Consider the following 23,813-nt stretch of genomic DNA (forward strand, 5'->3'; position numbering starts at 1 on the left):
TTTTTTTTGAGACAAAGTGTTGCTCTGTTGCCCAGGCTGGTGTGTAGTGGTGCAATCTTGACTCACTGCAACCTCCACCTCCCGGGTTCAAGTGATTCTCGTGCCTCAGCCTCCCTGTAGCTGGGATTACAGGCACCCACCACCATGTCTGGCTAATTTTTGTATTTTTAGTATAGATGAGGTTTCATCATGCTGCCCAGGCTGGTCTCGAACTCCTGATCTCAAGTGATCCACTTGCCTTGACCTCCCAAAGTGCTGGGATTACAGGTGTGAGCCACCAAGCAAACCTGGCCCTCAGCCTGGGCCCCTTTTAACAAAACTTGGAGATCCAGGCCCATAGAAGCAGGCAGGCCTTGAGGAGGAGGGGACCCCTGTCAGACTCAGTTCAGGGGGCTCCCAAAGCCCCGGCAGAGGTAGCCTGGGCTGGGCAGCCAGCCAATGCGTCCACCTCCCAAAAGAACCTGTTCAGGCCGCTAAGGGCCAGGGTCCTGGTGTAAGCCGCCTGGACGGAGCCCCCACACCTCCACTCACCACCTGCAACCTCTTGCTGAGGGACAGAACCTCACCATGCCTTCCTTTTCTCATGGATAAATAGAGGTGATGGGCGCCCACCACACAGGGCTGCAACGAGGATTCATCCAATTGCTCTGTGGAAAGCCAGGCCCCAGTAGGTGCTCATCAGCGTTGGCCGTTGATTGCTGTAACTGCTGTTTGTAGCCACCATCTCGCTGCTGAGGACTCGCCTCCGCACCAGGCCACTGGCACCATGGTGGACGGAGCTCAGGATGAGAAATGGCTTCCTCGCCCAGGGCCTTGCTCTGCCTCCTGGAAGCATGCGGCCTGTGGATATGAACAGCCGCCCTGGAAGGAGACATGGCTCAAATCCTGGTGCTGCCTCCAACTAGCCAGGAGACTTTGGGCAAGTGACTGTCTCTGAGCCTCAGTTTCCCCATCTGTAGAATAGGGCTGATAGTCTCTACTTGGTAGAGTTGTATTTAATGAGATGAGGTACAGGGCTCAGTGTTGCACGCAGCAGTCACTCAGTGGGGGCCCAGAAAGTGTCAGCTATGAAGACTGCCACCTTCCAACTCACACTCTGGTCCTCATTTTGTTCTCTGAAGCCTCTGGGGGCAAAACCCCTCCATTGTCCTAATCCCAGGGCTTCAGAGGGTTATGGACAGCTGCTGTGTCTCTGCCGCATCTTTTCACATCCAGCTAGGAGGACCTCATCTCTTCTCCTGTTCTTTGTACACAGTGCACACCTTCCCCGCTCCCACCTATCATCCTGATGGCTCCCTTCTAGACCATTTCCTGTTTATGAACCTTCCCTTGAATGTATGATGTCCTCCATTCTTGAGATTGATACTACAAGTATGGCCTGAGCTGCAGAAAAGAGCAAGGAGGTCACCTCCTTTGTTCTGAACTTGCTACCTCTATTAACATGGCCGAGGAACACATTCATTCTTTGAGGCAGCCTCAGGGCACTGCAGACTCATAACATCAATGGGGGTGGGGAGCGGGGATCACAGTGGAGACTATTAAGTGTCATATCTGGCTATACCGTCCCCTCTCTAGGTCTCAGATGGACTGTCTCTTTGCTTCCGACAACTGTCTCAAAGTCTTAAAGGGCTCCAGACCATATTTGAGTGCTCACTATGTGCTAGACATTGTGTTGGATGCTGACGATGCAATGATGGATGAAACCGACATTCTCCCTGCGCTCTGGGACCTAACATACAGCAGAGGAGTATTCACGACAGTCGCAGTCAGTGCCACGGAGCAGATTATGCGGGGGACAGGAAAAACTTGGCTTTGCTGCGGGGCAATGTACGTTTCTGGCCCTCTCCGAGGCCCAGGAGTCTTTGCGAGATCCACATGCGCCCCCTTGTGGTCAGACCAGGTTTCATTCAGCCGGGTTTCAGGACACCAATAAACGCCGCCGCGGTCTCGCTCTTCAGAAACTGCCTCGGATCTCTGGGATGGCTGCTGGGGAAGGGGCTTATTATTATTTTATAGGAGTTTGGGTGGGTGGCTTGGATTTTTTTGGCCATCGGATCCAGGAGAAACAAAATAACCCAGAGTGATTGATGGGCCCGTTGTAAATTTGTAAAATAAATCAGCTTGGCAGAGAGATTCAAAAAACCTGTCAGGCAGCAAACATTTTTTTAACAGCCTGTAAAATTTCCTGCATCCTTCACATTTGTCAGCGTCAGGCTGATGATGCATCTGATAGCAGGACCAGCAGCGGCTGCAGACAGAAGGCTGGGCCAGCAGCGTTTCCCACTTATCTGATGTTTCTTACGTTTCTATGGTCCGAAGGCTTTCAGCACCAGGACTGGGGGTGTAGACCAGGCTAATTAGTGCTGATCTGAGGATGCTACTGAGGTTGCACGTGGCAACTGGCTTTATATTTGGACCCCAATGTGGCCATTTGTTCATGCAGTCATTCAGCAACTCCACGAGGGCCTCCTCCGCAAAGGTACTGTGGTCAGCACCAGAGATCCTGGGGTGAGAAAAGCAGGCCTGGCGCATCGAGCGTGGCGAAGGTTCTGGATGCCCTGACAAGAAGTTTGAGTTTATCAGGAAGTGGTTGCCGCTGAATGTGAAAGGGAAGGAAGTGACCCAGAAAGGGGAAGCTCAGCGGGCTCTTTGGATCTGTTCAGATTAAGTTCTAAAGCTTTAAGAAAAATCCAGACAGGATGGCCTTACACAGAATCCTGTCTCATCCCCCTTCTAGTGCTGGAAAAAGATAAGCAGAGTCTCTGCCCGTGTCACCTCCACCCCTGTGTTTGTCAGGGAGGCAGATCAGACCCTTGGTCCCTGTCATAGGCATTTAGGCTACACTAACCCTCCTCGCACTGCAGAGCAGCCAAATGACTTCACCTCTCAGACCCTCTGTCTCTTCTGTAAAATGGGGATAGAAGCATTGCAACCTTGTACTCACTTAAGCTAACTTCGTACTCACTGAGCTATTCAGAGTTAGTTAACGAGGCTGCTCCTGAGGACCTCGGCACGGTGTCTGACCTGTGGTAGTAATAATAACACATAGTTGCCATTGTTAGTGCAAAGTGGGGTCTTCCCACCTTCCATCTGGCCCATGTCAGACACTGATGCGCAAGGGGCTGTTTGCTGATTGACAGAGTGATGGATGTTCCTGCTAGCATCTGTGTCTTGAGTGTGGCACAGGCTCCCAAGCAGAGCACTGGCAGAGCCCAGGGTGCCCAGAGTCCACCAGGAGCACCAGCTGCTGCCAGGCCCTCCCTGCTCCTCCCCTCCCCGCCATCCCTGACTCATCATAATCGACAGTGCTGGGCCAATTAGGAGCAGGAACAATTAAGATGTGCCGAGGGCATGTGAACATTTGCAAACACTTATTAAAATGCATCAATAATTAAGCGTGTCTTTAGTAGTTACATTTCTGGCCTCCAGACATATCCATTTCTGGACCTCGGGTCGCAGCGTGCTTGGAGATCTGTGTGAGGGCCCTACACGCTGGTAAAGAGAATTTAAAATTCTTCCCCGACTTGAATTCTGGGATTTGACAGTGAAACAGCAGTGAGAGAATACCGGGGCTCTTTCCGGCTGCCTGATCCTAGAGGTGTGGCCTTCAAAGCCAGCCGCCAGACTGGGTAGAAATCCAGGCTCTGCACTGTAATGCCTCGGGGACGGCCCTTGCCCTCCCTTTCCTGGCCTGTGAAGTGTGCAGAATGATACCTGTCTCATAGGAAGGACGTAAGGGTTAACAATTATGTGTGCAAAATGCCTCCATGTTTAAGATCGATGCAGAGCAGCTTTTGTTACCGGTGGCTCATACTGTCATCAGAGGACAAAAAGAAGCCGCAGTTAGCTGAGGGATCGAGACCATCCGTCTACACCAGTGGTTCCACACTCAGTGCCTACCTGGACTAGGCAGGTAACAAAAATGAGAGAAGCCAGTCTGGGTGAGGACTGGGATAAACGGTCCATGGATTCTGTCCAAAGGGACACTGCCCCTCAGCCCCAGCCCCTAGGGCCAGGCAGAGCGCAGTTCCACTTGCCCAGGCTTCTGTTTTTTCAAGGGAAGTAGAAAATCCAGGTATTTATATGAAATCTCCCTACGTTTTTAAAAATGTGGCAACTCAACCTTTTTTTTTTCTTTAATCACTGCACCAGCCAAACTCCTCTGTGGGTTGATCGGGCCACAGCCCCCAGTCTGCCCCCATGCCTACACGACCCCTATTTTCCAGGTAACCCCTCAGGTCTCCACTTCCTGCGAGTCACAGAGGCTTTCGGATTGAAATGCACCCTTCCGATTTAGTGACAACCCGCAACAAATCCGTGTGGGTTGGGAACCAAATAGGATAACTGGGAAGGAAGTAATTGAATAATCGAAATTTGGCATTGCATCCCATCTGGTATTAAGGCTGAATGCATAGATTCAGAGACGTGTGGAGAAGAGGGGGTGCACCCCTCACCACAATTCATTTGCCCATTGCAAATCTAGACGTGGGTGGGGGCTGGGGGGCTGGCTGTGGTCAGAATCGTAGCTCGCAGGGTGGCAGGCACCACCCCTCTGCTCATTAGCATCCTAGCTTAGAGGGAGCTTTAGTGGATTCAGTCTGAGGTGGGACTTTATTTTTTTTAACACATCTGTAATTGTGAGTAAATAACGCTCATTTTGTTTTTGTTTTGTTTTATTTATTTATGGGACCAAACTTGCCCTAACCTCTCCTCTGTCGGGTGTAATCGGATTTGGTGTTTTAACATGCTTTTAAAGTAAAGAAATAAATACAGTTGAGGCTTGTAAAAGGTGATCATTAGAAAATGGGCCTTGGCCCCATAACTTTAAAGTAATAGCCCCATTAGGGAGCGGGGCGATGATTTTGTCACCGTTCCTCTGCATTTATGCTGCAAGGTGGAGGCTTTCCACGCAAGTTGGGCATCTCAGTAAAAGCTTTTCCAGCAGCCATTTAACCTCCATTTACGAAGAAATAAAGCGAAATTGATGCTGATTTGGGCCTGCTTTGGGGGATATTTCTGCTCTATAAAAGCCCTTTTGCCTGCAATTTGCGGAGCTGCCCGTCACATCAGAAAGGGCTGCTGTTGATAAAGATAAAGCTTTATGGCCACGATATTTGCTGCTAACAGCAACCTAATGCAGCATTTTCATTTTTGTGCAATTAATGTTAATGTCTGCTACGAAAATTGTCATTAAATACCATTTTAAAATCCATTCAATTTGCATATGCAAAGCCCATTTACCATCACAGAAGATATAGCCAGCACTTCATCACGTCCTTTCCCTAGAATTGTGGCCACTCGGTTTTATAGCAATTTCAGATTCTGTATTGAGAGCTGGATGATCGTGCTTGTCCTTTCTGAGCCCAGCTGACTTCAGTAATGCCGTGGAAAGCCCCGGCCCCGGGATGAGAAGCTGTGGGTGTTCCGGCTACACGTCGGTTCCAAGGAAGTAGGACACAGAGTGAGGAGCACTGGATGGGGAGCCTGACAACGGGACTCCAGACCTGGCTCAGTTGACAAATTGCTGTGCAACTTTGGGAAGCTCTCTTCATCTCTCTGAACTTCCTTCTATTTTCTCCTGTTTTAAATAAGGGCTTTGAACCAGGTGATCACCAGTGTCCTTTGTGTTCCAATCTTTTCTATTTTTCTTTTTCTTTTTTTTTTTTTGAGATGGAGTCTCACTCTGTCACCCAGGCTGTAGTGCAGTGGTGTGATCTTGGTTCGCTGCAACCTCCACCTCCCAGGTTCAAGCAATTCTCGTGCCTCAGCTTCCTGTGTAACTGGGATTACAGATGGATGCCCCCATGCCAGACTCTTTTTTGTATTTTTAGTAGAGACAAGGTTTCACCATATTCGCCAGGCTGGTCTCGAACTCCTGACCTCAGATGATCCACCGGCCTCAGCCTCCCAAAGTGCTAGGATGACAAGCGTAAGCCACTGCATGCGGCTCTATTTTTAAATATAAACATACTAAAGGTTGAGAATCCAGGCCAAGCCCTGCCATAAGAGGTTGTGTGAACTTGGGGAGGTCAATTAACCTCTGCCTGCCTCAGTTGGACAGGAATCCTGCCCACCTCTGGTACAGGGTTTTTATGACCATGAAAATAATTTGGCATGAAGGTTTAGAGCCAAGCTGAGGAGGCACAACATAGCCTGAGAATCACAGAGTGCTGTGATGAGTATGTGTGTTACTAGTGCAGCCCCCTGTCTACAGATGGGGAAACAGAAGCCCTGCGGGGAATGTGACGTGGAGAGTTGGTGACAAAGCTGGAACTAGCATCCCAGGCCAACTCCCGGCCCAGGGCCCCTCTCCTGCCACCATGCTGTGTTTGAGACACTTGGTCACCAGCATGGACTGATCTAGTAATCTAGTACACAGCACGGACCAGGAACAGGGGCTCCTCTCTGCCCCAGGCAGCCTGTAAGAACAGGGCAAGGGAGGGCACATGTGTTGAGAGCTGAGAAGAGAAGTCGGGTCAGCAGCAAAAGTCACAGGAGATGCCTTGGGGGACCCACCTGGGGGACGATTTCAAAGGTACAGGGAGGATGATGTACAGGAGTTCATTAATCCAGCCCCGAAGTGACTTTCCAATGTGTCTCTAGTGTCACCTTCCTGGTTTCAGGGCTGGTGCATAGAAATGCATTTCTGGGGACAGACATGCCTGAGGCCATGAGAGGTGGGAAAACTTACCAAAGAGGCGATGCTGAGCTGAACTTTGAAGAATGCGTAGGTTTTCCCACTGACTCATTCCCCTCAGGGTTCTTTCCCACGAGTAGGATGCTGGGAAAAGCATACAAGGGCATACACAGCACATGCTGTGAACAGCGGCGTGGCGGGTCCCCAGAAACTTAAAACGCAATTACCACCTGATCCCACAATCCCACTACAGGATCTACACCCAAAAGAACTGAAAGCAAGACTGGAACAGACACGGGTACATCCACGTCCACAACAGCATTATTCACAATAGCCAAAAGGTAGAGACAACTTAAACATCCATCAGTGGATGAATGAGTCAACCAAACGCAGTCCATACGCACAGGGAACATGACAGCCTTGAAAAGGAATGAGATTCGGAGGCACGCTATAACATGGACGAACCGTGGGGATATTACGATAAACGAAATAAGCCAGACACAAAAAGCCACACATTGCATGATTCCATTCATATGAGATCTCTAGAGTAGTCAAATTCATAGGAACAGAAAGTAGAATGGTGGGTGCCGGGGGCTGGGGGGTGGTGTTTAATGGGGAAAGAGTTTCGGTTTGGAAGGATGAAAAAGTTCTTGAGATGGATGGTGGTGATGGTCACACAACAACGTGAATGTAATCACTCCCACTGAATTGTATACTTAAAAATGGTTCAGATGATAAATCTTATGTATGTTTTACCACAATAAAAAATTAGAAAAAATAAAGAAGGAACTACCACCCATATATATATATATATATATATGATGGTACAGTCAGAGGAAGGCACCTAGTCCAGGAGAGGCAAGAGGGGAGACTGGAAAGACAGGCTAGGGATGGAATGTCAGTGGCCTTGAATGAGGCCCGGCCTGGATGCTGCCACACAGATGTGCTAAGACATTGACTCTGTCAGTCACAGGCCACTGAACAGGGCTCCAGATAGCAAGAAGCCCACCGCTGTCTGGGAGCAGCCGCTTCTATTTATTTGTTCAGTGCAATGCACAAATATTGGTCATTTTTGTACTAATGACCAGCTTGTGCCGTGATGTGGAAAGGGCTGGGCAGTCCTGCTGCCTGCCTGGCATCCATTCCCCTCCTGGAACAGAACCCTGGTCTGTACGTCTTTTCCACCATCAGCCCATGTGGATTGCAGGGACTGATTTCACCCCTGACTCCAGGAAATGGTGCATCATCAGACCAGGCCAGCCAAGCTTCCGATTCCCCTGGCAGACCAGGCCAGTCAGGCTTCAGATTCCCCCGGCCTCAGCCATTGACTCAGAGGCAGACACATGACCCAGGCCTGGCATCTCAGCCCTGGCCACAGCAGTTGAGTAGAAGATAGTCATGTAACCGGGCACTGTGGGTCACACCCGTCATCCCAGCACTTTGGGAGGCCAAGGCGGGTGGATCACCTGAGGCCAGGAGTTCAAGACCAGCCTGGCCAACATGGTGAAACCCTGTCTCTACTATAAATACAAAAATTAGCCAGGCGTGGTGGTGCGCACCTGTAGTCCCAACTACTCGGGAGGCTGAGGCAGCAGAATCACTGGAACCTGGGAGGGAGACAGAGGTTGCAGTGAGCCGAGACTGTGCCACTGCACTCCAGCCTGGCGGACAGACAGAGATACGGTCTGGAAAAAAAAAAAAAAAAGATAGTCATGTAACCCCAAGCTGGCCCAAAGAGTCTTGAACTCAAGGTCACACCAATGCCCTTTGCACTGGGCTGTTAAGAGAAAACCAGAATAGAACTGCTGCTGGCCATTTGCAGGTGAGGAAGAAGCTTCTCAGAGAATGGAGCCAAAATCAGGAAGCACCGCCAAGAAACAGAGAGACCTGTTGCTGATGACGTTGCCTGACTGTCTAGATCCTGCCATGCCTGAAGTCGTCCCTGCACTTTCCAATCTCGTGAGCCATGAGTGAGTTTTGATTAAACGCAACTACGTTCTGCTTTTATAGAATGTCCTGTGTGCCAGGGTTGGGGCATGGGTCACATCTGGCTCATTTCATCTGTGTGTTCGCAAGATAACTCTGGAGTAACGTGGAAGGTGGCTTGGGAAGGGCCAATTCTGTTAGAAGAGTGAGCAGTTGGCTGGTTTCTATAGGACAGTCAGAAGAAGACGCGGCGTTGACTGGATGGGATGCGTGGCTCTTCTGCTGGTGTCCCCCCATCTCCCTCCATTTACTTGTGTGTGGCCTGTGGGCCCTCATTAGCACTAGGGAGCTGATCTAAGCGCCAAGCCAGTCGTGCCCTTGTTGACAATGGTGAGGATGTGGACCCACTGGGACTGTGCATGCCGGTCATCTAACCTGTGGTGACAGTGGGGCCACCGGACAGTCATTTCTCAGGGGATGGAAGAATAGAATAGAACTGCTGCTTCTCAGGGGTGTGCCGGAGCTTTCTGGGGTGCCAGATTTATTCTATATCTTTATCTTAGTGGTAGTTACTTGAGTGTGTTCATTTGTAAAATTGCATTAAACTGAAAACGCCGTGATTTGTGCCTTTTACTGCCTCAACAAAAAATTTTAAAAATTTCATAGCTCTTGGATCTACAACTCACATTACATCATATCTTAACATGAACACTAGCTAACATTTATTGAGCGCCTTCTGTAGGCCAGGCCCTGTGCTCAGGTTTTTGTATGCGTTACATCACTGAAACCTCAGCATACGGCGAAACAGGTGCTGCTCTTATTTCCATTCTACAGATGCGGAAGCTGGGGCAAGGATCCCACCGCCAGTCATGGCCAGAGTCCAGGTTTGAGCCCAGGCTCCAGAGCCTCTCTCGTGGCTTCCTTAGGCTGGTGCTGTGCTTGGGTAACTTGGCAGGCTCTCCCCTCTCTTGCCCCATGAAGACAGAGACAGGCCTTTTTTTTTTTTTTTTTTTTTTTGAAACAGGGTCTCACTCTTTTGCCCAGGCTGGAGTGCAGTGGTGCAATCACGGGTCACTGCAGCCCCGACCTCCTGGGCTCAAGCAATCCTCCCACCTCAGCCCTCAGGTAACTGATACTATAAGCACATGCCACAATGCCCATTTTTTAAATTTTTAAAATTTTTTTGTAGAGATGGGGTTTTGCCACGTTGCCCAGCCTGGTCTCGAATTCCTGGACTCAAGCAAACCTCCCACATGGGCCTCCCAAAGTGCTACGATTACAGAGATGAGTCACTGGGCCTGGCCCAGGGACAGGTCTCAATCCCTGTTTGTTGATCAAGGGAAAGTGGGTGACCTGTGCACAGCCCTACAGGGTACCCGCTGTAAGGCCAGGACCCAGCTCAGCAGGATTCAGGGTGTGGCTACAGAAGTCACACAAGAGACAGTCATTGGAGAGAGGAGAGTGGGGCTGGCAGGATGCTCCACGTCCCTGTCAGCCTCCGACCTTGTCCCTGATTCAGCTGGTACCCCCACCCCTTAAGGGATGAAGCCCTGGCTGCCAGCCACCTCACCGTGCCCGGATCCCAAATGTCATGTTTGGAGGGAGAGGGGGCGGCTCCTTCTTCAGGCGCCGGTCGTCCTGGTCACTGATGCGGATGTCGTTGAGCTGACGGTACAGCAAGTTCTCCTGGGCAGTCACCAGGCCGGCTTTCACCGCCCCACAGTTCATTGCGATGTAATTCCGGGTCAGCTCGTGGGGGCAGGTGGGCTGCTGCTTAAACACGTTCCAGCGTCCGATGGCTGATGGCAGGGAGAGACCCACGGGGCAGTGGTCAGCCTGGGAGTAAGCACCCTGAGGCAGCTGATCAAGAAGAAATAGGGGCACGCGCGTCCTCGGCCTTCCCATTTACCTGAGCCTGCTGGGTGACAACCCTGCCTGGCCCCCAGAAAGCATGATGGCCCAAAAGGGTGGGATCGGGGCTCCCAGAGATCCCAGAGCGTACCGAAGTCAAGCATCTTCCCTGGAACTGGGATGGACTGGCCTTTGACTTCCTCTGGGCAGGCAGAGGGTTGGTCCCAGGCTCATTCTGTACTTGTAACCTGAGCAGCACGGTGCCCACAGTCCCTGCCAGGGGGCAGGTGCCCATGCTAGTTCCCTGACACCGCACACCAGGGCCCTGCTTGGCCCTCCCCGTCTGGGCCACTTCCTGGGTTTTACCACTCAGTTGCCCAGGCTGGCCGGGTCCCTGGGTCTTTCTCCGGCACCCAACCAGCTGCCTAGCAGCGAGCTAGGTCAAGGGCTCTGTGAAGAGGGGTGAGCCTCCCGCCCACTCCTCTGCCCTCATGCTCCAAAGCTGCTCGCTCACCTTCAGGGACTCCTCCATCAAGCCCTCGGATGTAGAGTCCGTAATTAAAATTAATGCCGGGCAGACTGTAGCTTCTTTCCCGGGGCTTGCCGAGTTCAGCCTGTGGGGGGAAGGACAGAGAGCAGAGGTGAGGAGTGGAGTCTCAGACCAACCGTATTGTAATCCGGCGGCAGGGAGGCACCAGATGCCTGCGTTGCCCCAGGCCCTGCTGCAACCTTCAGGGCGGCACAGGAGTGGATGGCAGAGCCCTCCCTGGGAGGAGCGCAGGCTGCGGCTGGCACAGGGTCACACGGCAGAAGCGGGTCCGCGTGTCTGTGCTGAAGGCAAATGAAGACATCGGAGATGGGAGGGCTCTCGGCACATCTGTATTGTCGGAGTGGGGAGGCATAGTCCCCGAGCTGGGCAGCTGTGTTTGGGGTGGAGCCTAGACCTGGCTGGCTCAAGCCGGAAATGAAAGACCCAGTTCGGGAGGCCTCATCTGGAGGCCCCGTCGAGGGAAGGAGACCTCTTCCCTACCTTCATTCCCACCTTCCTCACACCAGGGACCACTCAAACCATCATCACTGAGGAAGTCACTTCCTCGAATGCTCACCTGCGGAAGACACAGTGACAGGGCCACTGCCACCCATCTGCACCTGGCCAGCTGTCCTTACTCCCTGTGACTCTAGGGAACTCCTTGGCCTCTCAGAGGTGGTTTGTACAAATGAAATTGCCCTGTCATCAACCACATTAGACGCCCCCCACCCACCACCCATTTATAGCTATAGAAACTGAGGCCTAGAGAGGCAGGGTCGATATCCCCGGCCCCCAAGGGCTGGGCAGGGCATTGCATGGAGGCGTGCCCATCCTCCTGGCTGGCGCTCTTGATCATCCTGCCACACGGTCTCCCTTTAGCACAGCAGCTTCTCGAGGTCAGAGGCCCTGTCCTGCACAGTGCTGCAAACCCCATCGCACCTGCTGCATCAATGGGTTCTGACTGCATCCCAGGCATGATGTTTGGGGTTCCTTGGCCTTCCCTCATGCCGTCTGCAGAGCCACCCAGTGAGGCAGGTCTCATTACCATTCCCGTTTCTCAGGGGGAAGCTGAGGCACAGACAGATCCGACAGGTTGCCTCAGGTCAAGCAGTAGGAAGTAGCACAGCTGGGACTGGAACCCAGGCTGGCTGCCCCCAGCTCATGCTCAGATCCACAAGCCAAAGAAATGCCCACAGCCCCAGCTTCTTGGGGCTCCCTGGTGCCAGCAGGCCCCGGGGCCATTACTGAGAAGGGTGGGCTCAGCTGCTCCTCCCACTGCCCACAGGCCACAGGCCACAGGCTGTGGACTCAAAGTCACAGGGTGTTACATTTCCTGGGATCTCTCCACTCTGGCCACACCAAAGACTGTCCAGAGGGTCTGGTGGGCTCTGGCCTCGCTGTCTCCTGCCATCTCGTCTATATCCCTATCTCTCCAGCTCCCACAGGTTGGGTGCTGAGAGGTAGAGAGATGGTCAAGGACCACCCAGCGTGGCTCGTCGCTGCCTCTGGAATAAACCCCTCCCTCCGCTGGCAGTCCAGGTCCTGCACCCTCCAACCCCACCCAGCCCTGTGGCTTTGCCTCCCAGACTCCCCTATGGCCCCCCTGTTGAGACAGACGAATCCACTCCCCCCTTGTCTGAAGGACTGCAGGCATCCCAGCCACCTCCATTGCTCTTTCCTCAAGGCCCACCCTTACTGGTCCTTATTCTTCAAGCCCTGTCTCTGCCAGAAGCTCTTGGGATCCCTGGGTTCACCATGGCTCACCCTCGTCTGAATGCCAGTGACTCTGACTATCTATTCTGTTCATTGGGGGCTTAGAACTTACCACCTTCTCAGTTTCCATGAATGCACATGCAGACCCCCCTGCCTGGATTACACACTCCTATCCAGCCAGAGCCGTGGCTCCTATTACCTTCTTTTTCCTGTTGACACACAGCAGGTGCACAATAAATGCCTGATATTAAAAGACACTTCCTCTGGGAAGCCTTCCCAGATTGGCATCAGTCCTAGACAAGCCTCCTTATTATATGGTGGCACCACAGCGGCCTCAGCCTACCTTCACGGCACTTACAAAATGACAGGGTAGTACCCGTGGTAGTGTGGATGGAGTTGACAACATCATGCTGAGAAGCCAGACACGGAGCACTGCCGCGTCCTGCATGATTCCATCTACATGAAATGTCCAGAACAGGCAAATCCAGAGACAGAAACAGGCAAATCCAGAGAAAATCGTGGTTGCCAGGGCCGGTGACAGGTCGCGGGAAGGGATGGAATGATTGTAGCTGTGATGGCTAAGGGTCGTTCTTTGGGGAGTGATGAAAATGTTTTAAAATCGATTGCGGTGATGGTGTCACAACTCTGTGAATATATTAAAAGCCATTGAATTCTCCATTTTAAATGGGTGAATTGTAGGGAATGTGAATTACATCTCAAATAAAATTACAAAGTACTTACTTAAGTCATTCATTGCATAATGATCAGTTTAATGTCTGTCTTCCCTCATGAGCCTGTGAGCCCCACAAGGAAAGGGATCCAATCTTTATTTTTTAAGGTTATTTTTAAAAAACAGACTTTATATTTTACAGCAGTTTTAGGTTCACAACAGAAGTGAGCAAAAGGTACGGAGATTTTTTGTATACCCCGTGAATCTTTATTCTCACTCTTCTTTTCCCAAGCCTCAGTGTAGAATAGATGCTAATAAATAGGGGTTGAATAAATGAGTGGGTAAAACACTATGTCTTCGTCAGCTTAGGCTGCCATAGCAAATTATCATTGACTGGGTGGCTTCAACAATAGACATTTATTTATCAAAGTCCTGGAGGCTGGGAAGTCCAAGAGCTAGAAGCCAACAGACCCAATGTCTTGGTGAGGGCTCTCTTCTTGGTTTGCAGATGGCCGCCTTCTTGTTATATCTTCACGTGGCAGAGAGCAGAAAGAGAGAGTTAGCTTTCTTCCTCTTCACTTAAGGGCACAAATTCCATCATGACGGCTCTGCTTTCATGACCTAATCGTCTCCTAACAGACCCCCCTGCTAATGCCATCTCATCCAAAGTTAGGTTTTGAATTTTAGGGGTACACAGACGTGCAGTTCATCCAGCCTACTTTGAGACCATTGGCTCTTGTCTACACAACAGTTGATCATTTTCTCCCTCTTCTTTTCCATCTCAAATCCCAGACCCCAGTGTCCCTCAGGAGTGATGGAGCTCTGAGTTTCAGGTGGGTGCATGGGGACTCTGCAGGGTGGCTTGTTTTGAATTCCTTCCATACTATGCTCTCTGAGTTGCAGACAAAGCTCTGGACTCTCATTTGTTTATGAAAATGATCCGGCTTCTCCAGTGACTGCCGGGGAAGTTAATTAAAATGTGACTTCTCTGGGAGAGACCCCACCTCCCTCAGGGCAGGTGCAGGTGGGCAGAGTTCCAACTGGCAGGGGAATGACAGACAGACTCAGGAGCTGGCTGCCACCCTCAGGCGGGGGGCAAGGGAGCAGGCACGTGCCTCAATCTCTGCTTTTTACTGTGGTTGCCTGGGAATCAATAACTGCTGAAACGTGGAAGCTTTAAACTACAAAGAAAAAAAAATCCCAATGGGAGGTTTGCTCATACTTTCATTCCACATATATTTATTTTGTACCCACTCAGCGCTAAGCCCTCTGTGCTGGGAGTTCTAGGGTGAACAGATCAGACACACAGCCCTGCTCTTATGAAATTCACTGTCTTGCAAAAAGTACAGTTAAGCAATGGCAGTCATGTGCACCAGGGTATTTGATGTGGGAAACACAGAGTGCCCCTGGTTCTAAAAGTCTGTGAGTTTAAAGAGTGAGAGAAGACATCTGCAATATACATATCTAACAAAGGAGTCTTATCCATCATATATAAAGAGTTACTACAAATCAATAAGAAAAAGGCAGATAATCCTATAGGAAAAAATGAGCAAAATACTTGAATAGGAACTTCTTTAAGAGGATGTCCCAATGGCCAAGACCCATATGTCGAAATGTCAACCTCTGGGAAATGCAAAGAAAAAAATTCAGTGTTATTGGTAAAGATGTGGGGCAACTGGAATACCCATGCACTTGGTGAAAGTGCAAACTGCTACAACCACTGTGGAAAGCTGTTTGGCAGTATCTCTTAAAGCTAAATATATGCCTGCCCCATAACCCAACAATTCCATCCTGGTCATCCAGCAGAAGTGAATGTGGACATCCACCCAAGAACATGTCTACGAATGCACATAGCAGCTCAATTCATGATAGTCAACTGCTAGAAACAACCCAAGTGGCCATGATAGGTGGATAAAAAATTCATGACATATTCATAACACAGAATATCCTACAGTAGTGGTCCTCAATCAGGGTGATAACGTGCCCTTGAGGACATCTGGCCATGTCTGGACACATTTTTGGTCATCATGGCTTGGGAGGGGGCACTATCCTCCATCTAGTGGGTGAAGGCCAGGAATGCTGCCAGGCATCCTGCAATGCACCAGACAACCCCACTACATCAAGGAGCTGTCTGTCCCTTGATGCCAACAATGCCCACAGAGATTAAGAAACTCGGAATGAGCTGGGTGCGGTGGCTCACGCCTGTAATCCCAGCCCTTTGGGAAGCCAAGACAAGCAGATAATTTGAGTCCAGGAGTTTGAGACCAACCTGGGCAATATGACAAAACCCTATCTCTACAAAAAATGTTAAAATTAGCCGGGTGTGGTGGTGTGTGCCTGTGGTTCCAGCTACTCAGGAGGCTGAGGTGGGAGAACCACTTGAACCCAGGAGGTGGAGGCTGCAGTGAGCCGTGACTGAACCACTGTACTCCAGCCTGGGTGACAGAGCGAAAGCCTGTCAAAAAAAAGGAAGAAAGAAAGAAAGAGAGAGAGAGAGAGAGAAAGGGAGGGAGGGAGGGAGGGAGGGAGGGAGGAAGGAAGGAAGGAAGGAAGGAAGGAAGGAAGGAAGGAAGGAAGGAAGGAAGGAAGGAAGGAAGGAAAGAAGGAAGGAAGGAGAGAGGGAGTGAGGGAGGGAGGGAGGGAAGGAGGGAGAAAGGAAGGAAGGAAGGAAAAGGAAAGGAGAAAGGAAAGGAAAGAAGGAAGGAAGGAAAGAAGGAAGGAAGGAAGGGAAAAAGAAGAAAGAAAAAGAAAGGAGGGAAGGAAGGAAGGAGAAGAAAAGAAATAAACTCTGAAAATGAAAGAACATTACTGTGGGCCACCACATATGTGGTCCTCACACAAAGTGTGGCGTGAAGGAAGCCAGACACACAGAGGTGCGCTGCTCCACGCAGATGCAGCCAGACATCAGCAGAACTCATCTCTGGGTTTAGAAGTCAGGAGTGCAGGACCCCTGGGTTGGGTCAGTGACTGAAGATAGCACCGGGGGCTTTAGGGGTCATGATGTTGTTGACCTGATGTGTGCCCTTCACACTGTACCCGCCGCCTGCTGCCCTCCCCCAGGAGCCATTCATCCATGACTGTGTCTGCCAGCCCTTTCCCCCAACCCCCTGCTGATGGAGCAATGTGCTCTCTGTCCACACCGGAAACCCAGCTTCACATGAGAACTGCATGAACACAGGCACCAGATAAACCACAGCAACAACAACACAATGACTTTTTGTTTTCCCAAAGGGATTCTCTGGTCTCATCCTCCAGAAATGCCCATAGCAGTGTTTTTCTCATCTCCCAGGACTTTCCAGACCGTAGCATCGCCTGGAAGGATGAAGCGGAACTTCCCAGGAACTCAGCCGAGAAGCAGATTTGGACACTCAGAGAAGCCCTATCAACCTCTCAGTCTTCCGCCCTGGCGCCTGGACTTCCTTCCCTCTTGGGCAGGCTACACTACACCGCAGTGTCAGAGAGGGTCATGGGTAGGAAACCCCAGGGGTCCCTGGGCCTCACTTGGGCGCAGCTGGAGGCCACCAACGGGGCTTTGTGAGGACTCCTGCATGCAAAGCGCAATAAAGCAAAGCACAATCAAATGAGCATGGCTGTGTCCGCCCAGGCTGGAGCCGTGGGAGTCCTCGGCAACCCTCCCCTCTATTCCTGGCCCCAGATACCTCCATGGCCTGAGATCCCACTGTCCACAATCTAGCCCTTTAGGTGCAAGTACAGTGTGCCTCAGAGTCCCTTCGTTCGCGTGCAAATGCCCTAGACAAGCAGCACATCCACACATTACCAGCTTATCTGCCCCACAAGACAGGCTAACTGGACACCCACCTGGCCATGGGCTCATCAAACATCTATAATCCTGGCATCTGTGTGCCCGGCTCCCCTGTTACTGCCAATTCATAAAACAATCCTGCAACATGGTATAACCACCATGTCAATTTCACAGGTATGGAAAAGAAGGCATGGACAGCTGGAGCGCCCTGATTGCTCAAAGCCGTACAGCTGAGTGGCCAAGGCGGGTCTGAGCCCACATCTGACTCCACAGTCTTTGCTGCCCCCTACTTCATGAGCCGGCATTTAGCATAGATGGCCTGGGCTTGATTGTCTTTTCACGTGCACAGACCTCATCTCTACAGGTGGGGTTTGGCTCATATGGAACAGGTAAGTCTTGACTTCCTGGCCTTCTCTGCCCCACACAATGGTGCACAGCACAGTGCCTTACACACAGGAGAACCCCAGGTAAAGTCTGCTGTTTTTGTTGTTATCGTTTTGTTTTTTTGTTTTGTGGGGGGTTCTTTTTTGAGACTGGGTCTTGCTCCACGGCCTAGGCTGGAGTACAGGGGCACAATCACAGCTTGCTACAGCCTCGACATTCCAGGCTCAAGTGATCCTCCCACCTCAGCCTCCAGAGTATCTAGAACTACAGGCCCACATCACCACTCCCGGCTAATGTTTAAATTATTTGTAGAGATGGGGTCTCACTATGTTGCCCAGGTAGGTCTCGAACTCCTGGCCTCAAGCAATCCTCCTGCCTTGGCCTCCCACAGTGCTGAGATTATGGGAGTGAGCCACCGTGCCTGGCAAAAGTCCACTGTTCAATATATAGACTGAGGTTCATGGGAAGAGCTATCCCTTCAGAAAACTTAACAGTAAGTCCTCACTCAACATCATCAATATGTTTTTGGAAATTGCAACTTTAAGCAAAACAACGTATAAGAAACCCAATTTTAACGTAGGCTAATAGATAATAAGAATTAAGTTCCTATGGCACAATCTGGTCACAAAAACATCACCAAACTCAATAACCACCAAAATACTTCTAATATTGAATATTGATATAAGTGTGAGCTACCCATACATTCAAGAAAGATCAATAAAAACAAATAAGATCATTATTTACCCAGTTTGGGGGGAATCCATGAGTGACAGCAGTCAGAGTGGTAATGGGTTAAATCAAGGAATAAATGTTTGCAAAGTCAAAATTGCCAAGAGCCCCTCCTACGACTGTGCAGGTAAAAAACAAACAACATCAATCCGAAGGGCTTGCTACGCTTTGTCCACAGTCATGCATATGTATGATGATCATATACAGAACTTTACAGATTTTGAGACGGAGTTTCGCTCTTGTTGCCCAGGCTGGAGTGCAATGGCACAATCTTGGCTCACTGCAACCTCCGCCTCCCGGGTTCAAGTGATTCTCTTGCCTCAGCCTCCTGAGTAGCTGGGAATACAGGCGTGCACCACCACACCCAGCTAATTTTGTATTTTTGGTAGAGACAGGGTTTCTCCATGTTGGTCAGGCTGGTTTGGGACTCCTGACCTCAAGTGATCTGCCCGCCTTGGCCTCCCAAAATGCTGGGATTACAGGAGTGAGCCACCATGCCCAGCCACAGATTTTTGTTTTTAATACTTTGTACTCCTTCATTCATTCGTGTTTCCGATCCACTTATTTCGGTTCAGAGTTGCGAGTGGTGGGAACCTGTCCCAGCAGCTCAGGACACCTGGCAGGCACTGACCCTGGACAGGGTGCCATCCCATCGCAGGGCGCACCCACACACACCCATGCCCACTCATACTGGGACCATTAGATGCGCCGGTTCACTAATGCGCACACCTCTGGGATGTGGAAGGAAACCAGAGTGCCTGGAGAAAAACCCACGCAGACATAGGAAGAACATGTAGATGCCACGCAGACAGTGGCTCCAGTGGACATTGATTTCTTTTCTCATCAACTTTATAACAATGTTGAACAAAATGACGGAGGAGCTGCTGTTCAGGACTAAAGTGACTGGGACCCAGCCAGATGTCTTGACTGGGTTGGGCGAAGGGTAGCCAGGAAAGGAAAGACACATACAGATCTTGAATTGGCATTTTGGGAAGAACGGACCTAAAAAAGTTTCCAGAGGTAGACAGGGCGGGCAACAGAGCCAAGGGGAGTTAGTGCAGGGAGCGGCATGGAGCCAGAGGTGGGAGGGCCTAGCGCTGACCCTTGGCCTCCTTCCCCAGCTTGTTCAGTGGGGCCTTCTAGAAGCTTACAGAGAAAAGCTGCCTGTCAGAGGGGTGGTCTCTGGGCATCTCAGCGGGGCTGTGTGAAGCCTGCTAAGAACCTACAGAGAGAGGCACTCAGAGGAGCTCCTGACCCTGAACTTTCAGACACGGGCAAGCAGGTTGTGACAGACGTCTGAGTTCAGCTGCCATCAAAACACAGGGGCACCTGAGGCTTGATGGTCACCGGCTTTTCCACGGTGCTATGGTCTGAATGTTGTTATCACCTCCAAACTTACGCTGAAACTTAATCCAAATGAGACAGTGTCCAGGGGTGTGGCCTTTAGGGGGTGGTTGAGTCATGAGGGCTCTGCATTCATGGGGGAATAGGTGCCCTTATAAGAGGCCTTGGTGGAGGGAGTTCGCCCCTTCGATCCCCTTCTGTCCATCTGCCACGTGAGGATACAACGTTCGTCCCCACCCCGGGGGATACTGCAACAAGGCATCATCTTGGAAGCAAAGACTAGGCTCTCACCAGACACAGAAACCACCAGCACATTGATCTTGAACTCCCAGCCCCTAGAACGGTGGGAAATAAATTTCTATTCTTTCTATATTGCCCCATCTCAGGTATTTTGTTACAGCAGCACAAACACACTAGGACGCTTGGTAACCTCACTCTGACATCCATGAAACTGACGAGACTAAGTCCCAAATCTCAGCTCTGATCAGCCACCCGGGACCCCATCAGCCCACCCCACCAGCCCAGGCCACGATGAGAGGTGGCCATGTGCAGAGACAAAAGGGGTCTCCCAGACAGGTCCCAAACTGGAATGTGCAAAGGTCCTGGGGGCAGCGGGTGTGGCCTGGCTATTGGGTCGTGTGGAGGCTGAGATCACCCTCCCTGCACAGGGATCCCTTAGAACCCACCACACAGTGAAGAAAGAAAAAAGGAAGAGAATCGAGATTTATTGTGCACCTCCTCCATGCAGGGCACATGGGATGTCCTGTGCCCTCCTTATTGAGCGCTTCCTATGTGCTGAGCATGTCGCAAGTGTGCTTTTGCTTCTCCCTGAACTCTGCCAACTTCACCGTCTAGTAGGTTTTCCCATTTTACAGATGGGAAAACTGAAGCTTAAAGAGGTTCACGCTTGTCCAACACCACCCAGATAGTCAATAGAAGAGCTGGGGTTAAACTTACCTCTCCTGGACATCACACCTCTGTGCTTAACTCCCAGCCACCCCCCAATTCTCACAACAACTCTATAAGGGAGGCCGTGGTATCCCCACTGGACAAGCAAGGAGCCAAGGTTCAGAAAGGGAAGAGACCCCTTTCAGCCCTCAAAATCCTTGCGCTTCTCATTTCTGACGTCTGAATTTTTAAAACATCTTGTGCAAAATCCACAAGGTCTTTGAAGAGGCACACCTTAGTTTTGCACAACAGGGAATTTTGAAAGGTTGGAGGCTATTGTAATATGGTCCACTAGCTGGAATCCCTTGTCAATGAGGTGTTGGAATTAAGAGGCAAATGGAGAAAAATCCCAGCTCCGACTCTGACCACCTCTCCCTCCTCAGCTGCCTTCAAACCGCCTTTTTCCGAGTTTCCTCCATCACAAAGTGGCTTGGCTGGAATACAGCTCTGGGTGACAGCTGTCCCCATCAGCAGACAGCTTCATTAAACCTCATTAAGATGTCATTCCGCTCTGCCTTATTTCCCATCTCTCAGCTCTAATTAAAACCATCTCTCTCCCCGTCCCAGGGGGTCCTGGGATTCTCCAGGCTCCTCCTGCAATATCAGCTCCCTCCACTCCCCATCATGAAGGACCAGGCCCTGGAAACCCACGCTGGGAACCAAGCTGGGCAGGCAGCCCTGGCGCCCGGAAGCCCCCTCGGAGCAGCGCGTCGCTGTGAGAACTACTGGGGTTAGCTAGAGGCAGGTGCAGGTAGCGTTTCCCACAGGCTTTGATCCGAAGCTACCTGGGACCCGGGAACGAAGGTCTCTAGACCTGGAGCTTCACCAAAGCCCATTTGCATGGTACGACTTCTTCAAAACACGTGACCCAGCCTTGCAACTCAAGTATAATCATTTCCCACCCAATCTACTTTTTTTTTCCCCTTAACTAGCCCTCATTTCTTATTGCAAAACAGGTGCGCCTCTTAAAAGACCTTGTGGATTTTGCACGAGATATCTTAAAAATCCAGATATAAGAGGCCGGGCGCGGTGGCTCAAGCCTGTAATCCCAGCACTTTGGGAGGCCGAGACGGGCAGATCACGAGGTCAGGAGATCGAGACCATCCTGGCTAATACGGTGAAACCCTGTCTCTACTAAAAAAAATACAAAAAACTAGCCGGGCGAGGTGGCGGGCGCCTGTAGTCCCAGCTACTCGGGAGGCTGAGGCAGGAGAATGGCGTAAACCCGGGAGGCGGAGCTTGCAGTGAGCTGAGATCCGGCCACTACACTCCAGCCCGGGCGACAGAGCGAGACTCCATCTCAAAAAAAAAAAAAAAAAAAAAAAAAAAAAAACCAAAATCCAGACGTAAGAAATGAGAAACGAAGAGGCGAAAAGGAGGGAAGCCAGCTGGCTTTCTTGCTGAGACAGCCTTGAGTCGGATCTTAGTCCAGACAAACGGGCCAGTGGTCACTTCCAAAGTGGCAGGTTTTCTGTCAGGGAGTTCGATGCTTGAGTTCCAGACCCACCAAAGACGCTCATTCCATCACGAGCAAGCCCCTCAAAGGAATCAATCACTCGCCACTTCCTGGCAACCACACATAGTGTAGCTCATTAACCCTCTAGCCCTGCGTCTAAACTAAATGAATGTTTGCTCGACAGTTGAAAAGCCTCCACTCGCTCTCCTGCGTTCTGTGAAAGCGCAGTTATGTGAAATCCCATTGCCTGGTAGTTATTAAATAAATATCTGTACATAGCTAGACCCATGCATACATATGCACACGCCTACCATTGTGCTTATGGAGGGGTAGTTCATTATTGTAAAACAACTTAAGATCCTCGAATGAAAAGCACAATATAAATGCAAATTGTGATCATTATTAGCATAGAGGATATTTATTTATTTCCATAATGAGAACCTCAGATAAACAATCATGTAAAATAAGGTGCATTATGCATCAAAGGGCTCAGGCATCCTCTTAGAAGCCCGATGCTTTGAACCCTGTGCATTGTGTGAGCGTCAGTTGAACATTGCATAATGATACGAAAAAGCCACGCATGAGAAGACCACATCCGTGTGTGATCAAAGGCGTATAAATAATGTCAAGTGAAAAAAAAAAAACACAGCTGGATTCGAAATTCTACATAGACTACTGTTACAACCACGTTAAAAAAAAAATGCATTGAAAAAAATACTGGAAGGAAACCCAGCCCCGTAACTGTGGTGTGTGAGGACGTGTGCTTACAGATGTGGGCCCTTTTTTTGGTAGTGAGGTTTTACTTTTATAATTTAAAAAGGCACACAACAGAGTTAAGTCATATGTTTCTATTTTATCTATGAAAAAGTCTCTTCTGTGTCATTGCAATTCTGCTGGGGTTTATAACGGGGGCTAAGATGACAGCTGGTGGCTGGGGCCGGGGGGGTCACGGAAGAGACGTTGGTAGCTGACATACTAATTCACGCAGAGCTGAGTTGGACTCCCAGCTCTGCCACTTCCCGTATGATCTTGGGCAAGTCCCTCGCCTTGTCTGGTCTTCTCTTTCCTCACCTGCAAAACCTCCCGAGGTTTGTATGTAGAGTGTTTCATGGCACCTGGCCCAGGAGATTGCTTAGTAAAGGATGGTTTCTGTTACTGCTGTCTTATTGTTAAGACTGCCATGGCAGCTCCCAGCTCGGGTCCAAAGGGAGCCGCGGACCGTGGGGAGCCCCTCCAGGCGTCCTCATGCCTGCCCCGCCACCCAGTCCAGCCCTGTCTGGTTCCCACGGCCCGGGGCTGCCTGCGCTCTGCCGCCTGCCTGGTCCCCGCTCCCCGGGGCAGCCCGGCCTCCCTTCCCGCTGCCTGCTCTGTTCTGCCGGCTGATGTATGGCCCTTGCCGCGTGAGGCGGTCACGGTGACAGGGCCCCAGCATTCCTTCCCCTCCCCCTCGACAGCTTGAAATCAGGTCCTTCATTTGCATTTACATGATCTCGCTGTGCAGCTTATGAGATCGAGAGATTTATTTGCTACTTAGCTTGATGTTTGATTACACCCGGAGAAGGCAGCGAGCAGCGAGGTGCGGGGATGCATCCGCTCCGAGTCCACGGCCTCTGGGGGCCGGTAACTCAACAGCAGGTTTAGGGGAATGAGGGGGAAATGCGCAGCGTTTTGACAAAAGGCGAACGTGAGAGGTGGCAAGGAACGAATACCGCGATGGGATATATTTTTTTTAAAGAGCAATAAAAACTGGCTAGGTATCATCTGAGATTATGAACAGAGCCAAGTCACTCGCAGGAGGCAGCTCACCATCCTGGGGAAGGAACTTCTAGAAACTTCTCCTTCTGAGCAAAATCTGAAGTTCCC

At 50.7% G+C, this 23,813-nt stretch overlaps 1 protein-coding gene across 2 annotated transcripts in view; it reads right to left on the reverse strand.

The window, feature by feature from the left end:
• CFAP77 (cilia and flagella associated protein 77) overlaps positions 1-23,813 on the reverse strand; it is a 172,575-nt gene that overhangs the window by 63,666 nt on the left and 85,096 nt on the right. Inside the window, exons 2-3 of one of the 2 annotated variants that reach the window (XM_025359271.1) lie at positions 10,929-11,028; positions 10,134-10,362 (exon numbers count right to left, since the gene is read on the reverse strand). In XM_025359271.1, coding sequence (XP_025215056.1) covers positions 10,134-10,362; positions 10,929-11,028 — 329 coding nt within the window. Of the gene's footprint in view, positions 1-10,133; positions 10,363-10,928; positions 11,036-23,813 lie in introns of both variants that reach the window. The other variant, XM_025359270.1, reaches the window with a different exon arrangement.

This window comes from Theropithecus gelada, chromosome 15, assembly GCF_003255815.1.
Source record: "Theropithecus gelada isolate Dixy chromosome 15, Tgel_1.0, whole genome shotgun sequence".
In the NCBI taxonomy this organism is placed as follows: Eukaryota; Metazoa; Chordata; class Mammalia; order Primates; family Cercopithecidae; genus Theropithecus; species Theropithecus gelada.